Below are 18,286 nucleotides of genomic sequence, written 5' to 3'. Positions count from 1 at the left end.
CAATATGATGTATAAGGTTGGCGCGCATACCCGCCTCTACCAAGGGTGGAAGGATTTCATTGATGCAAACCTTCTAAGGGAGGGACACGTCTTATGGTTTAATGGTTGTGAACATAATGAGAAAGTAACCTTCTTTGTTAATATCAAGAGGGAAGTTATCGAAATAGATTAGGTTTCTCCCTATTATGTAAAGTTTATGAATTATCATCAATGAAATCTATATCTATGAACTTTATCTTTATCTATGGTTTTTCTTCTCAAGTTGAATGAAGACAACTTTTTAATTGAACATCCATGACAAGAAACTTCTTCAACTTACATACATAAAGTGAATAACAATCACTTAAACATCCTTCAACATACAAACATGTAATCCTACTATGGAAATCAACATTGGTAATGCTTGTACAAAAACACCCAATAAACCAAATAACAACACCAAAGAACAACACCAAAGAAACACAAAAACAAAAACTTGTTAATATTAATGCATCTACCCCTCTTCTCTTGTTCAAGCTTCATCACATTCATCTCTTCTTCAAGCTTTGACACTTTCATCTCTTCTTCAACCTTTAACACTTTCATCTCTTCATTTGTAGTGATATTCTCATTACCGATGGCCATTTCACTATTGTCATTACCAATATCTCCATCAATGCAAGAAGACTCTCCTTCTTCCATTTCATTTGTCAAACCAACTTCTTCCGCCATTTTCTTCTTCAATTCCACTGTTTGCTCTTCCATTTTCTTCTTCAATTCCTTCGCTTGCTCTTCCATTTTCTTAATCAATTTGTGAATAACAAACTTAGACCTTTCATCAATAGGATCATCCCTCCATTCAAAGAACTTACATTTCTTAGCCTATAAAATAAATTCAACTCATGTTAGGCACACCGTAATGTGGCGTAAATAAGGCACGCAACATAAAAAATTATATTTATAATCGTACCCCATAGAATGGGCATGTCCAAAATCTTCTTCCGGGATTATTGGGAGACCAAGAAATCTGCATTTTTAATAATACTCCGTGCTGGCATCGCACTTGACGCTTCATCTTTGGATCGTCATTTTGAGTACAAAGATTGTTCAACTCCGATTTGAACTCTTTCATTAAGAACCCTAGAAAAAAAATTAAGTGAAAGATATAACATATAAATAAAAGATGAGAATAATAATGAGTTTGGAGAAAATATTACTCACCACTGGTATGCATGGCATAGATTTCAATTTTTTTTTTCTTCAAGCTTTGGCAAAAATGGAGTCAAGATTAGAAAATGAAGAAGAAGGAAGAGAAAATAAAGGGGAAGGGGGGTGGGCGGGTTTTTTTCCCGTTATATTTTATACACGTGGCAAAAAATAACAGGTCAAATGCCCCTCACGCGCTGCTTGGTCGTGTAGTCACGCACGCCGCATCGCTAAAAGGTCACTAAAAATACTAAAAAATTAAGATCGGGGGGGGGGTAATAGGTCGCCCGCAAAGGTTGGGTGCGTCATAATTAATCTAGCTATACGTGGGGGGGGGGGGTTTAATGTATTTTCCCCGATGAAATATGTTAAGAGATAGAATAGTCAAAATGCTAACCTTATAAATGTTTTCTTAATGTCCCTATAAATGAAAAATGCGATAAATATTTTGAGACGGGAGAGTAATCAATTTGGAGAGGTATAGTGTAGGCGCATCTTAACTCTACCTTGAAAAGGTAGAGACGTTTTGCCATATTTTATTATCGTGCAAATATGAGTTAGAGATAATATGCATACATTCATTGATGTTAAATTAACTTTTTGTTATTAGTACATAGACTCTTCTGGTAAATTTGATTATCCCTACTTTTGTTTGTATGTGAAATAAATTATTACAATTCGTTCCTGCCTACGGATTGTACGATTATTTTTATAAATTTTACAAACGACACTCTTATTTTCACCTCTCTCATTCCTTACTTTAATTCTAAATCTATCTCCTTTTTTTATTGCGAAAAAATAAACTTCTTGAAACTTTTTGTCTCGAATTATATTCCACCGAATATTGAAGTTGAAGAAAAGAATTGACGAAAGTTAAACGAGTATAAATTATTACTATGTATTCCACCTGTCCTAAAAATATTGGCATCGCTTTTCGAGAGTCAAACTTTTTAATTTTGATCGTATGTTTGAACATAGAATTTTTAAAATTTTTGAAATAAAATTTACATATCTGGAAACTACGTAACAATTACTATAAGTCACCATTTAATAAATTAAAATTTTTTAAAAGACATATGAGAAATTACAGTAAAAAAATAACCCATTTGACTTTCAAAAAGCGAAAAATGTCAATCTTTTAGGAACGGAGGAAATACTATTTTACTTTTCACTTTGGATATATATTTCTTTCTCAACAAGAAATGGAATAGCTGAAAAGTGAAATGGTGGAGAGCATATGTAACGGAAATGGTGTCCTTTGAGAGACAAATCCAACAAATGGGTTTGTCAGAAATTTCATAACCTAAATGGTGAAAACGCATGCCTGGTAGAGCACCTTCAGTGTGCGACTTTCATGTTTAAAAATAAACGGCCCGTTAAATTTATTTATACTAAAGGTGCTCTACTATACATGAGCCTTAAGTGAGTAGTTTAAATTTTGGAGCAAGGCTCATGCCTCCAAAAGCACTTTCAGTGTATATTTTAAGATTCATAAAATTTGAAAAAAGTACATTTTCCTATTGTGATGTGACGATTGAGGTAGCTTTTCCAAATCCTAAAGGATCATACATGCTAAGGCACCTTCTCCATAAACGATCTCTTATGTGACTTTAGCATTATTTTTTAGCTTGTAAACAACACAATTGAAACAAAAAAGTAAATGTGAGATCTCTTATGTGCCTTCAGCATGAAATCAGTTTCAACATCATAATCTCTTTTATCTCTTTTCTTGTATAACTTTCCCTCCATTTTCATTGTTCTTGCTTATCTTTCCCCCAGTTCTTTTGGTGAAACTACTATGAGGTTAAACAAAAAAAGTAAATGTGCATAAAGGAGATAAAATTAGAGTAAAAACGAGGGGGCAAAGTGACCATCCTTTTATTCTTATGTTATGTTTTAGGGTAAGCCAAATTAGACGATCAATTGACATTTCATTTGGTGATTAGGTATAATGATTTATTGCTTATCCAATTTTTAAAATTTACATTTGGAGTTACGATTGTCAATTTCAATAAAGTTAGTTATAGTATTTCTAAAAAATTCAAATAAACGTCGTGTTAAGGTTGCATTGTTATTGGGGCGGCAACATAATATGTAATCTGACACAGTTAGATATAGTTGTGGTACTCGTGCGGTTGTTAAACATCCATTAAATGTTGAGTATGATAGGTTAGTTAGAAACTTGCATATTAGAATGAAACTAATCCGAACGAGTTAAGGCTTTTTATTTCGAGTAGATGGTCATTTTCCAATGTCCAGGGTAATGCTCGTTATTCTGAAATTTCCATACTTGACAACGAGTCTTCGCAAGATTTTATGGTAGCACCTGATACAGTGCATTAAATGATGAATCTTGATTTGTTGGAGATGTATATTAAAACATATGTGCTGGAAAATAATGCTTAAGGAACATAAGAGATCATTTATGGAGAAGGTGCCTTAACATGTATGAGCCTTTAGGATTTGGAAAAACTGTCTCAATCGTCACATCACAGCTGAAAAATGTACTTTTTCAGATTCTCTGAATCTTAGAATATATATTGAAGGTGCTTTAGGAGGGATAAGCCTTTCTCCAAAATTTAAAATATTCACTGAAGACTCATGAGTAATAGAGCACCTTCAGTGAAATATATTTAACGGGCCGTTTATTTTTAGACGTGAAAGTCGCACACTGAAGGTGCTCTACCAAACATGTGTTTTCACCATTTAGGTTAGGAAATTTCTGACAAAACAATTTGTTGAATTTGTCCCTCAAAGGACACCGTTTCGGTAAAAAATTCAGCAAACAAAATGCTGGTGATGACCAATTTGTCAGGGGCCCATCGTTCAGTGTAGGCTCGCGTGTAAGGGTGTCAAGTGGGCCGGGTCGGGCTATTTAAACGTGGGCCACAAGGGGCCGGGGCCGGGGGCGGGGCCGGGTCGTAAAGTGGGCGGGGGCCGGGGGACACGGCTTGGAGAGGGAAAGGTGTAGCCCACTCGGATAGGGGCTACACCTCGGGCTAACCGGGCCGCAAGGCCGAGCCGGGTTTTCGTTAGTGGGCGGGTGGGACCGATTTTAATTATTTTAAAAAAAATTCTAATACTAAAATTTATTAAGTTTGATACTTTAAAATCTAGTTGTTGTCAACTTTATTTTAACCATCAAGTTCCTTAAATTATACTTTGGCCCTATTTTCATTCTATAAATACCATTCATTCTTCTCCATATTATCTTTCCCCTACTCTCTCTTTCTCTAAATTTCCTACTCATCTAAATGGGAACTAAATGGGAACAATGCACATGAGTTTTGATACTAAACCAAAGTTCTTAATTTAATTATCTCATCTGATCCTAAGTCCTAATGTCATGTGCATTGTCACCTCTCCATCATCGGCGGAGACATTTCAATACGCTAAAAATATTTAATTATTATTATATATAAAATATTTGAAACTAATAAGATTTTATTAATATATTATTATATATATAACTAATAGTTTATATTATTATATCCGTATTCTATTGAAATATTTTTGAACTTGTGTAAGCCAACGAAGATAGTAACTTAAAAGGGGTATTTGATTTATTTCACGTACAGGCTTGTCATTTCACCGATTTTGTCAGCCTATTATAATGTCTTGTTGCTTTTGGGTACCGATCAATGTTTGTCCCTCCTTGCGTAAATTTATCTTGGATTCTTCTTGTGTAGGATTAGTTTTACGCAATTACATTTATAGTTCTATTTTGACTGCGTACAGATTATTATTCTTGCAAATAAAATTATAAAAAAAAATTATAACACAAATTTGAAAAGAAATTCAAAGGCTCAGTGTGCCTTTAGTTTTCATTTAGTAGCAATTAAATATTAACGGATCCGACTCTCTCCATTTTCATTGTCTCCATTTTCCCCAAGTTCTTACTTGAATAATAGACACATTACATGAGTTAAAATTAATGGTTAAGTTTTAATTAACTAAAGTAAGATTCTAACTATGGTTTGAATAATTAATAAATATTTCATATATTTGCTTCAAAAATTTTAAGAATCCCACAATTATGGAAGCCTATTTTATTGGGATACAATGTTTTTAAAATACTTATTATTAGTAATAAATGTAGTACTTATCTTTTTTTTTTTTTTTTTTAATTTGAAGTGCCGGGCGGGTGTCTTCGCTGGTGGGCCATCAAGGTTGAAGAATCAAACCCCACCTAGCTTGACCCCACACCATATAGTGGGCTTGGGTCCGGTGGTGGCCGGATGCCGGTTCGGCCGGACCCGACTTCGACACCCTTACTCGCGTGTGACACCTGGAAAGAGACACGCAAATACATTAATAACTACTCCTTGCCATTTCATTTATTTCCTTGCTCTTGCTTTTGTATTTACACCATACTAATCATATTATACATAGATTTATTATTATTTGATTATAATTAATTATATAATTTATATTTTTATTTCTATTAAATTGATTAGTTATAAAAAATTTATTTCTTGTTTAAACACCCATACGAGTAAATATTTATCATTAAATAATACAAATGTATATAAATGTTTATACAAGTGCATCATTATTTTTTTCTTGATTGTGTCGAAGAAAAGTGCATCAACAACATTGGAATGTTGGAGAAATCCAACGCATTCGAAGGGTTGAAGAGATTCAAACAAAATTGAAGGTTGAAGAGAAAGTGCATCAACAATTGAAAGGTTGAAGAAAGATCGAAGCGCATCAACAAAATTGGAAGGTTGGAGAGAGTGTTCTACGATTGTGAAGGTTGAAGAGAAAGTTCAACTTCAAATTGAAGGATGAGAAAGCGCATCAACGAAATTAGAATGTCGGAGAGAAAGTGCCAACGATTACCAATTTCAAGGTTGATGAGAAAGACAAAATTTAATGTTGGAGAGAAAGTGTTCCAACGATTGTGGAGGTCGAAGAGAAAGTGATTCAACAAAATTGAAGGTTGAAGAGACCTTCAACAAATTGTTCTCTCTTCAACAAACATTGAAGTTGGAAAAAAAGTGCTCTGATACCAATTTAAAGGAAGACAATTTATTGCTAGACTCTATGAATCTCTACAATACCTCTTGTTCTCTCTTCTTATTAAAAAAAAAAATAGCTAGCAGCACCCCTATTTATAATAGTATGAAACCTACTTTAACTCAAAATAGAAAAACCTATTCCTATATAATTTTTTACTATAAATCCTATTAAGACATGAACTAAAATAAAAAATTCTAATCCAACAATCAATTTAATAGAAATTTAATACATAATTAATTATAATTAAATAATATAAATCTATGTATAATATGATTAGCATGGTGTAAATACAAAAGCAAGATAAAATAAATATACGAAATGACAAGTAGTAGTTATTAATGGAGCTCATACTAAAAGTACCCTCTTTTTGAACCATGAACCCCTCTTTTTGGACATTTTTTTTTTCCGTTTAAAGTATTGACAAACCAATTGAAACACCTATTGTACGCAATAACTGTAACAATGCTGCGACTGTATGTAACAGTTGTACACATCAGTGGGTAGTCAAGAATAGTACACTTGCTCGGTACACACCCCCCCCCCCCAAAAAAAAAAAAAACCCCAACCCCAATCCCAACCCAGTAAATTCATGTTTGCTCTAGAAATAGGGCCAAAAATGCAGATGACCGTGTTTTGTTACCACTATTATAAATCACACCATTAAAGATAAATTTGTGCCCAATCAAATTAAGACACTTAAATTGGGACGGAGGGAATACTACTTTTCAATGGTAAAAGTAGGTCGGTGACAAATGAAAAGTCTCCTGATAAGCTAAAAATGCTTTATTTCATAGAATTGTTTTCTAAAGTGTTTAGTTAGAGTCAACATTAAGGTAGCTAACTCGTACAAATGGTAGAACAAGAGAGATCACACGGCATGATCATCAGGTGGTGTTTTGGCAACAATCTTAGAAATTTAAAGTTTGATACTAATTTTTATTGTCGATTTAAAATTGAAATAAGTGACAAACTGCAAGATATATAGTAAAAGGAGAATTACTTGCACTCGTCGATTATGCATAGCATTCATACCTATTTGGTTTAAAATATATTTTTTTTTTAAGAAAACAATTTTGTAAACCTAAAATTATAATTTCATCAAGAAAAGTATTTTGTCATGGTACGCTATACTAGATACACCCTGATAGGAAATTTAATCGAATAAAAGTGAGAAAAAAAACATGGCATGACTTGAGTCAAATCTCTTGGTTGTTCATAAAATGAATTTTTAGCCACGTCATATTATTAGCCCAATACCTTTTATAGCTGTAACCATTCACTCCCCCTAATATCTTATAAATGTCACCTCAGTATTACCTTCTCCGTCACCTTTACCCTATTTCCCTTAGTATTACCTTTCCACCGTCACCTTTACCCTATTTCCCTTAGTATTACCTTTCTCCGTCACCTTTACCCTATTTCCTTGTTTCTCTTCCTTTTCTCTTTCAATGGCATTCTTCAACTGGTTGAGGGGAGAAACTTGTGTTGGTGTGTGTTTTCCAATGCCATGCTTGAGCCATCCCATTCATAGCCATTGCGACCTATGCATGCCTCCTCATCTTTATAACTTTTGTCACACATGCTATGAGGAAATACCTATTCCAGGAAAACTGCATTTTCAGATGCTCCCCTACCGGACCCCATCAATCGATTCCAGTTAATCAGAGGACTCCCGTTAATGCTAACTGGGTACCATTGGTAACTCAGGCGTGGTCCGGTTGCTGTGCATACCCTCTTCTGGACATGTTTGAAATCCAAACTATTCACCTTTCTTGTGGACATATATTGCATGTGAGGTGTTATCTCCATCTCATGCTTGGAGATGGGCTCAGTCAAAATTTTGTTTACATCCGCACCGCCCCTCTTAAGTTTTCCTTCTTTTTCTTCTTCCTTTTTTCCACTTTGTTACCCACATTCAGTAGTTAATAAATTTGTATAAATTAAAAATTCTACATTATGATATTATCATCGTGAATCAATGAGAATAATTCTTTTTAGCTAATTTGATGAATTTATTTTAGTGATAGCCAATCTTACCTTTTTCTTTTACAGCTCTAACCATCTACTCCCCTAAAATCATATATATGTCAGTCCTAGGGGTGTTCATGGGGTCGGTTTGGGTCGGTTTTGGTTAGAACCAAAACAAAATCAATTTAGTCGGTTTTTTAATTATTAAAACCACAAAACCAAGCATAATACATATTCATCGGTTTAGTTGTTGTCGGTTCGGTTCAGTTTGAATCATTTTTCGATTTTTAAGAAACTTAATGGTATTTCTCTCTTCAATTTTTCCCTTTGCGACTAGGAAAGACTTTTCCATCTTTTTCAACTTATTAGTAGTTATTACCCTTTTATTGTGTGAGCTATACTTTTCTTGGGTTATGGAGAAAATATCTCAAGATCTATAAGCTTTAATCAAGTGAATAAAATTTATAAGAAATACAACTTTATTTAGGTAAATCTCATAGTTGTTTCTTTGAATAAATGAGTTTGAATTTATGAATATCTTTTAAAAAACGGGCTTAAGGTGTAAAGTTTTTTTTTTTTTTTTTTTTGGTCTAGGAAAATTTACTTACCCAAGATGCTCTCATCAAAACAAAATACAGCCAATGTCATCAAAACAAAACACTAAACAATGTCATCAGAACAAAATAAACCAGAGAATAAACAAAGACTACCACCTTATGCACCAAAAGTGTTCACTTCAAACTCGACGTTTTTGCAAATTCCGATAACTTTTTTAGCATTGTTACCAACTCTCTCTATAACTTCATCAGCAGCCTTCAACGCAAAAACAACACCATCAATTGTATTAGATACTTGATCAGCAATGTCATCACGTGACTGATTCTCCATCAAAGCTAAACTTGCAGTTATTTCAGTGCTCACTACCTCACGGTGAGCAGTCACAAACTCATTGACTTGCATCGTGCCTGGCTCATTCTCACGGTGAGCAGTCGCAGCCACAACAGTGCCTGCCTGATTCTCGCAATCATCACTGGCTGCCGCAACAGAGTCTGCCTCATTCTCATTGGCTGTCACAAGCTCATTTCCTGGCACAACCGCTTGATCATTTAAGATAGGAAACAGACTGCCTTCCCTTTTTCTTAGTGCTCCCAACTTATCTGACATTTGTCTAGGGGTAAGTCGGCCTTTGAAAATGGAAAACTTGGGATCTCTGAGCAACAAATTCCATTTGCGTTGATTGTTTTCATACAGCAGATGACCTCTCTTGAGCGTCATTTCTTCCTCACGAGTCCATTTGAATTGAGTGTTATTTTGAGCCATTTGAACAAATCAGAAAAGAGTTGTTGAATGCTGACTTAAGGTGTAAAATTCATTAGCCTAATAGAGATTAACAAGATGATGAAAAAATAAACAAAGTACTTAAAATTATTTATCAAGATTAATATATTGTTATTTAATTTATGGTTTTCTGCTCTACTATTATCGTCATATATAGTTAGACCAGGACATATATAGTTAATTAATATAGGTATAAGATCCATCACAATTAATTCTCTTTCAATTCTTCTTTCATTTATCTATATAATTTTAATTTTATTTATCTAACATTTTGTATTTTAATAAAACAATAATATATATAGACAAAAAATCAGAAAAATGAAACACTCTAAATTATGTATCTAGTGATGACATACCATCATATATCTCACCTTAAGAAAAATCACAAAAATACTTTAAAACAGTGTTCCTCATGTGGTCTATTATTTTTATCATCGATATACTTACTAGTAATTGTAAAAATTGTGTATATTATTTGGTCGGTTTGATTCGTTTTTTTTTTTCGATTTGTTTTTATTAAAACGAAATCAAATCAAATATAGTCGGTTTTTTAAAATTCAAGCCCAAACCAAACCAAAACCAAAAAACTATCGATTTAGTTAATCGGTTTGGTTCGATTTGTGGTTTGAATCGGTTCTTAACCAAACGGTGAACACCCCTATATGTCATCCCATTTTTACCTTCCTTTATGAGCTTCTCCCTATTTCCTTCGTTTCTCTCCCTTTCTCTCCTTCGATGGCTTTCTTCAACTGGTTGAAGGAAGAAATGTGTATGGTCTGCTATTATCAGTTCGAAGATGGGGTGAATGTATGTTTTCCTATATCATGCTTGAGGCATCCCATACATGGCCAATGCAACTTGGAAATGCCTTCTCATTCTGTCACACATGCTTAGAGGAAATACCTATAGAAAGGAAAATTGTTGTTTCAGTTTCTCTAATACCAGATCCATCAACCAATTCCATTTAATCAGAGGACTCCAGTTAATGCCAACTGGGTACCATTGGTAACTCCGGTGTGGCCCGATTGCTGTGCATTTCCTCTTCTGGACATGTTTGAGATCCAAACCGTTAAACTTCCTCATATATTCTGGTTATCATGCTAATACTTGACATCCAAAACTTTGTCAACCAGCCTAATCATTGTCATATCTGTGAAGCCCTCATTGTAGGTCAACCAATAGTGCGAAATTACATATATTAGTAGGGGAGTTTCGTGTTTTCAATAAGGGAATTTCATGTTTTCGGAAGGGTAATTTCATGTTTTCGGTAGGGTAATTTCATGTTGTTTAAGTTAGATTTTGTTGTTTCAGTACTAAGTTAGATTTTGTTGTTTCAAGCCTTTCTTGTTATTTTCCTCCACTGTGTTAATGTGAACAGGTTAATTTGCTACTCAATGATTACATTTTGTTGTTTCAGTATTAAGTTAGATTTTGTTGTTTCGAGCCTTTCTTGTTATCTTCCTCCGCTGTGTATGTTGATTTGCACTGATTTTTTGTGATGCAGGGCAGTAAGTATGATGGAATCAAATATGACAACTGCACAGTTTGGTATCATGCATTAATGATGAGGAGAAGAATAAGATGGGATTTATGTATGTGGATTCATTTTGTATTTGTACCTCTTGTTGTCTCTTTTTTCTCAGTGTTGTTGTTATATCCCGTATTTTTGTACGTTGGGACAACTCGGATTAACTATGGTAAGTTAGGGACCAAACCATTTCGAGATACAAAGTCGAGACTTTTGACCTTCGATTTTATTTTGAGACATAAGTTGTTCATGAATTTGTTGGCTATGGAACAATTAGGAAAATTTGGGACCAAAAGTGATATAATTGGAAGATGGAAATCATCCATTTTCCATGTGTGGCCGTAAGTGTGATGGTTGGCCCACCCATTTTGTGTTCAATTTTAATTGCACCAACACACATGGTGTGGGCCAAGGGACATTTATAAAAGTCTTGCATTAGTAAAGGATGACCACTACTTCATTCATTCATTCACCACACTTAGAAAAAAAACAAGGAAGTTGAAGAAACAACAAGCTTGTTCTTTTAAGAACAAGAAAAATCAAGTCCATTTCTAGCTCTTCTAAAATTATTTTGATGATGTGAATTTTGAGGTTAATTGGAAGTGTCTGGAGCGATCAATGTTTTCATCTTTGGAAACTAGCCTATTGTGAATTGAAGAGGAAAGGTAAGAATTGAATATGTTTTATGTGTTATAAAGGTTGTATGTATGTTGTAGTATGTTAATATGGATGAAAATCATGAAATAAAGTATGTTGAAGTTGAGGCCATATGTAGGAGGTTGGGCGTGTGAAGTGTGTGTGTGTTCTGTTATGTTTGAGTGATGAATTAAGGTCTAGTTAGTATGTTATGATCATTGTAGGGTGAAGAATGAATGAGAATTTCCATATGTATATATGTTGTGTGTTGGCCGAAAATGATCATGGATTATGACAAAGAACGCATTAATGTCGAGTGTTTTTTGCTATGAATTCTATGTTGGAAATGAATGTTGAATGACTCAAATTGATGTTGTAAGATTTGGAGGTTATTGTATATTTAATGTAATTTGTATGTTGATGAGAATAGCATTGTAGAATGTGAATTGTGGATGCAAATCATGATTTGAAAATGAGGAATGTGTAAAGTGAGGTTCTCAGTTTGGTGAATTCGGGTAGCTTGGAGAAATTGTTGGATTGTTTGAAATGTTGTATGAATTGCTTAGAATGTCTTTAAATATGGTTGGTATGGGTTCGGGTTAATATTTGAATGTATAAGTATCGATGTTGGCTTGAAGGCTTCGTTGAATTGAATTTGTGAATGTTGTTGAATGATGGAAAGGAGAGTTATTATTGTTGTATTGCCTTCCGGATTGGTTTTTGATATTGCTAGGTTGGTTGTTGTTGTTGTTGTTGTTGATTGAATAAATTCTCGGGGTGGCCTATAAGCGGTAGAATTTAATTGGAATTTAATGCCCAAAAATGGCTATATCTAATGTTTGGCATATTGTGGCTTATTTGTAGACCTTGGGCAGCCCGAGATATGGATCTTGAGTTTGGATTATATTGAGAGAGCGTTTGAGGTATGTAAAGTAACATTCTTTCTTTGGCATGCCTTAGTTAAAAATAGGCTATGACACGAACTTCGAGAAAACTCTACTCTCGCAATCCGAGCATGTCTATGATACGCATTTGTTTCTTGATAATCATACGTTGATGTTATGAAATATTGATCCTATGTTCTTGGAATTCTTGAAGTGTAAAGGTTGCATGAAAGTTTGGTTTCTAAAAGTTTATTCTTTAACGCGAAACTACAAACGGTCACGAAAAAAGCTCGGATTGCCTTGAGATTTCGTAGGAGGTTGTATGATGTTAGTATGTTTTCCATAGGCTATGTACGCCCGTCCGCGGGTCCCGCGACGTTCCTTTATATAATTTCACAACTTTTGAAAGAGAATTTGTATTATTATTCCGATTTCAAATATGACTATGTTACTTATCCTTTGGATTTATGACAATGATCTTATATATGATTTTGGTCAGATGTTCCGAGTGACATTCGAAAGAAAATCCGATTTGATTTTGTTTTGGCTTATAAATGACGGTTCGTTGTGATTAACATATTAAGTCTTTGAAATCGTTTTGAACTCTTTTGGTTACTCACGTTCGTATATTCCCGTGGTTACATTTTTCGCCAAGTCCAACCGGTTATGTTTTCGCTAATGTTGTATACGAAATATGATGTGCATTCCGAAACATATATGATGGTACGATTTACCGATGCGTATATATTGGCTTTATGATAACTTGCTACGTGTATGTATGCTATGTTGTATGTTATGTATATGGATTCGGAAATATGATCGGTTGGTTTCGGAACAAACCCAATGGTGGGGCAAACCCGGTGATGGGGGGCAAACCCGGTACGATGGGCAAACCCAATGATGACGCAAAAATTCCACATTGGTTTAGGCAAATCCCACATTGGTTTAGGCAAAAAACACATTGGTTTAGCGAATCACATCGGTTAATGGCCTCATATGATAAGGTATGATGTTATGATGTGCTTCGGTATGTATATGTATAATCTATATTTCGGGTGAGTAAGCGTGTTGGTGTTCGATTATTATAATTGTTTTGTTCCACACGGATGACGGCATTTTAAGATTTCGGTTATTATGTTTATTTTTATCTGTTCGATCATGACTCGATTTGTTACTATATCTTCTCGAGGGGCCGTGTTTCATGCCCGCAGTACGGACACACGTTTTGGTGATCCACCGTGTAGGATTTCCATTCGTCGTTTGGAGTGCTCCCCGGAGCCGATATTTTGGGTATATACTCTCTCGGTGTATATGTTTATGTTTGTTGTGGCACGGTATTACAGATAGAGGTCCGTAGACATAGATGTGGGTTATGTACGTTTTTTGTTCGGATGCGACGTGTGAGTTATGTTTGGGCGGTCCATTATCCGACCTTATTCCGCCGCGTGTATATATGCTTTGACATGTTATGTATATTATGTGACGTATATGTGTTTGTATGCGTCCGTTTGGAGCCACGTTTGATAGTTATAGATGTATAAGTCGTCCGTATGCCGAAACGGTTAAAGAGCGCGTATGGGTGCCCCTCGGGCACTAGGACTCACTGGGGTCGAGTCGTTTGTGTAATAAATAAGCGGTTAATTGTAATACTATTCCGTCTTGACATAACATATATCATATTTAGCTCAATGTGTCCCATTTATATTTCTCTATTTATTTTCCTCACATATTATGTAAACGAAAATCAGAATTATCGCGCTCAGGTTTTTGCTTAGTTATGTTTAGACCCTATGTATGATTACAAACGTTAGAATCTATTTGGGACCACGATAATTCAATTAAGAAAAAAAACTTAATTTCATTGGTTAACTAATACAGAGTCTTTGCCAACCTAGCTAATATTTACTTACTATATGTAGATTTTGACTTTGCCCAAGAAGTTTCAACATGCTAAAACATTCATGTCGCCGGAACAAATCAAAATTTTATATTGTAAATGCTTTCGTATGATGAGTCGAACTTATACCCCTCAATTTCATAATAAGTGGTGTTTTTAACTTGGGTACAACCCTTAAGAAAATACTCACTAGTAGGGTGTGTTCGGTATGGAGGAAAACATTTTCCGTAAAATGTTTTCCAATTTTCTCATGTTCATTTGATGAAAAAATTTGAAAAATATTTACCTTAGGAAAACAAGTTCCTTAAAATGGGGAAAATCACTTCCCTAATCAAAGTAGGGAAAATAATCCCATAAGTGACATTTCACCAACCCCCACCTCCTCCCCTCCCCCCCCCCAACTACCAAACCCCAACGACTCCCGCAACACATGCACCACCCACCCAACCCAACCCCCAATCACCAAACCTCAACCACTCCCGCAACCCATGCACCCCCCCCCGCACCCCGGAACCCACCCCCACTCTACACCCCATCCCTCCCCCCCCTCCCCCCCCCCCCCCAAAAAAAAATTCTTTTTTTTTTTTCTCAAAGAATGTTTTAAAAGTTTCTTTTTTTTTTTTTTTTTTCACCCCCACCCCCACCGACACCCCACCACCCAAAAAAAATATTTTTTTAAAAAAGTTTTGAAAAGTTTTCTTTTTTTATTCTCTACACCCACTCCCCGCACGCATCCCCTACCCCTCTCGAATTTTTTACTTCATATTTAATTTACCTTTATAAAAAAATTATAAAAATTGAAAGTTTGTGTGGTTAAAAATTAAAAATTTTAGAGTGGGTGGTGGGGTGTGGGGGGGGGGGAGAGGGATTTGGTGGTCTAGAAAATCCAGAAAAGAAAATTAAAAACTTCAAAAAAAAAAAGGCGGTGGGGTGGGAGTTGGTGTGGTATGGGGTGGTGGGGTTGGGGTGGAGTTGGTGGGGCTTGGGTGGGTATTTTCGGAAAAATATTTTCTACCAACCAAACGAACATGAGAAAATAAGTAAGAAATTCACTTATTTTCCACCACTCAAACGAACATGAGAAAATAAGTAAGAAATTCACTTATTTTCCACTACCCAAACGAACATGAGAACATAAGTAGAAATTCACTTATTTTTCCAAGAATACATTTTCCAGGAAAATATTTTCCTCCGTACCGAACACACCCTAGAAAGGAAAAGGTGTTTTTACACTTAACTTTAATCAAATGCCTTGAAAAAAGAAGTGTGTAGCTTTTTAATGGTTTCTTGATTATGTAAAACTTTACTTATTAAATAAGGGTAAAATTGGAAGAAAATAATTAATGCATTCTTGATTTTGTGAAACACCACTTATTTTGAAATAAAATAAAAAGGCAAAACACCACTTATTTTGAAATACGGGGAGTATTAGATTGTAGAACCTGATAGAAAACCTGAATGTGGAGGGAGGGCTTTTCCCTTATTGGTCAAGTAGTAAGGCAGGGTGTTATTTGATGAAGAAAAAAACTTTTGAAAAGTGGCTCAGGTAGCTCAGCTGATTAGAGCAAATGACTGAAAATTCTTATGTCAGTAGTACAAATTCACTTCTAAAAAGGTGAAAGGTTCAAACTAAGGAAATCACGATAATTTCAGAGCGTTCAAACATTCATCTATTAAAACGAGAATCAACATAAAAAGAGTAAGACACATTATTGCTACGTGTTCCACTAGAAAGATTTTCCTACTGCAGATATTGCTTGTGTTTAATCTCTTCCAATCGAAAATGTCTAATTTTCCAAATGATTGAAGGCTTTTCTTGAGTATTGTTTCTACTGGAACACAAGATTCTTTATTTTTTTAAGGAAAAAGGCCCGTATTTTGCTCTGAAAATTTTAGGAACTCTAAAGTATATCTATCTCCGAGAATAAGACACAATCTCTTTTGTCAATTAAGGATATCAATTTCCACAAGAGGGAGGTTAATTAGTTTTGTAGCCTTTTGCTTTTACGTTTAGTTGTCTCAAAAAAAGAAATTTTTACTTATAAAATACTGTAACATACTTTCTACCGAAAAAATTTCTTCTATTCAAGTTGGGTTATGTGCACCCATACTTAAAAATGGGACTAAAATAGAACTAAGTTAATTTATTCTATCAGGATGGGCAGGATAATACAATTCTTTTACACTATCATACTAAAATGACCTACATCAACAACAACAATTTATATTCATCATAATTTGGTGAATCTAAAAAAATCCGGTAAATAACTTGGTAAATCAATATTTATCTTGTAGAACTATCACTGTATATCACACACCACATTTTCAAGCAATTGCATTTCACTTGTATGGAATTGGGCATGTCCAATTCATTGTCTCTTTGCCGAGGTTCGGTTCCTTCACCCCCCCCCCCCCCCCCCACACACACACACAAATGTCTTCACCTTTTGGATTTTAATATGTAAGGGTCGATGTCAAACCTCCCGCTACATCAAGTTTAAATAAAACGATAAAAATACATTGATAGTGCAAAAATTCTTCCCCGTCTGCATATAAGCTAAATCCATACATCACAAAAGTTCAACCAAAGAGAATGGCAGGGCAACTGCAAAAGAAACTGCACATAAGTACCAATTAACAGTAGAGAGAAACCCATGAATTACAATCAAGCTTTCACATAATAAATAGAATTAAATGTTAACATGAAATATGTCGTGGGAAAATCACTTTACAAGGCTGTAAAACACAGGAGCACTATGTTACATAGATATAATAAGCTATCCAGTGGCGTGTGCGCAGGATTTTTTGTAAGTGGTGTCACATTTTAAAATGAAAACAAATAAATAAAACCCTATTACGCCATATTTTAAAAATATAATATAAATAAAGCACAACTCACGTATATTACTATAATTCTTGATGAATTTCCATTTTTTAAAATGTATTTAAAAACAAATTTGAAAAAAATGGACCAAACTCACTAAAAAAAACTTTGAAAGAGACAAATAGCAAGTAGCAGCGGCTGCATCGTTCCTTTACAATCTAATATATGCTTGTCGCCATGTTTAACATATAGTGCTTTTGACTGATTGACTCACAGTTTTGTCAACAACTTAGAGGTCCACCGTTCGAACCTGGACAGGTACCTTTTGCATATGAGGGGCGAGAAAAATTTTAAAACAAGTAAATGAAGCTGTGCTGGAGTTTCGAACTCGCGACATCTAGCGCCTGACCAACTGAGCTGCGCCGATATTTATGTCCCGTAGAGTCACTTCATTCTATTTTAAACGTTGTTTTTCTTCTGCCTCCCGATTGCATACATATTTAATAAAACTTTCAGACGAAGCGGTGTCACGTGACACATATACACCTCTATGCTCGAAGTGAAGAAGTATTCCACAAATCAAATTGCACCATGCAAGTCCTCACCTCTCAAGTGTTAAATCCGATCCCCCTTGAAGCTATCTATACAACCTACTCTTCCTAAAAGGAAGCTAGTTGTTGGTATCTAAAAGCTTGTATTAGTGTGTGGCTGACTAGTGTTAGTCACGGTGTTGAAATTCTCAAAGGGTGCCTTTGAGTGGTACACTAGGCTAGAGATAGTCAAGGTGTATTAGTTTGCTTGGCTAGGGGTAGTCAAGTGTGAAGATTACATAAGCGTTATTGTAAGGGTGAGGGGCTATAGGAGTTAATTCCTAGCTTACAATAGAGTTGTAATCTGATTTGCTCGGTGTAGTGGAGTTGAAATCCTACTTGAAAGTAGGTCGTGATTTTTAATCCCTTGAGCAAGGAGTTTTCCACATAAAAATCTTGTGTTATTTCCGTTAC

General features: G+C 34.9%; 1 protein-coding gene across 1 annotated transcript; it reads right to left on the bottom strand.

Moving 5' to 3' along the window:
* Nucleotides 1–354: 354 nt before the first annotated feature.
* Nucleotides 355–1,249, bottom strand: LOC132058508 (uncharacterized). The gene is made up of 2 exons (XM_059450988.1): nt 950–1,249; nt 355–861 (listed from the first exon to the last, which is right to left on the bottom strand). The coding sequence occupies exons 1-2, from the start codon at nt 1,109–1,111 to the stop codon at nt 388–390; spliced, it is 636 nt and encodes a 211-aa protein (XP_059306971.1). The 5' UTR covers nt 1,112–1,249; the 3' UTR covers nt 355–387.
* Between the last annotated feature and the right edge of the window lie 17,037 nt (nt 1,250–18,286).

Source organism: Lycium ferocissimum, chromosome 5, assembly GCF_029784015.1.
Source record: "Lycium ferocissimum isolate CSIRO_LF1 chromosome 5, AGI_CSIRO_Lferr_CH_V1, whole genome shotgun sequence".
NCBI classification, from domain to species: domain Eukaryota; kingdom Viridiplantae; phylum Streptophyta; class Magnoliopsida; order Solanales; family Solanaceae; genus Lycium; species Lycium ferocissimum.
This window is presented reverse-complemented; position numbering and strand designations above follow the sequence as displayed.

Excerpts from the sequence above, each read along its gene's own strand:
- LOC132058508 (XM_059450988.1), bottom strand. The coding sequence starts at position 1,111 with ATGAAAGAGTTCAAATCGGAGTTGAACAATCTTTGTACTCAAAATGAC. Across the intron at positions 862-949 it reads GGACATGCCCATTCTATGGG|GCTAAGAAATGTAAGTTCTT; the intron begins GTACGATTATAA and ends TTTATTTTATAG.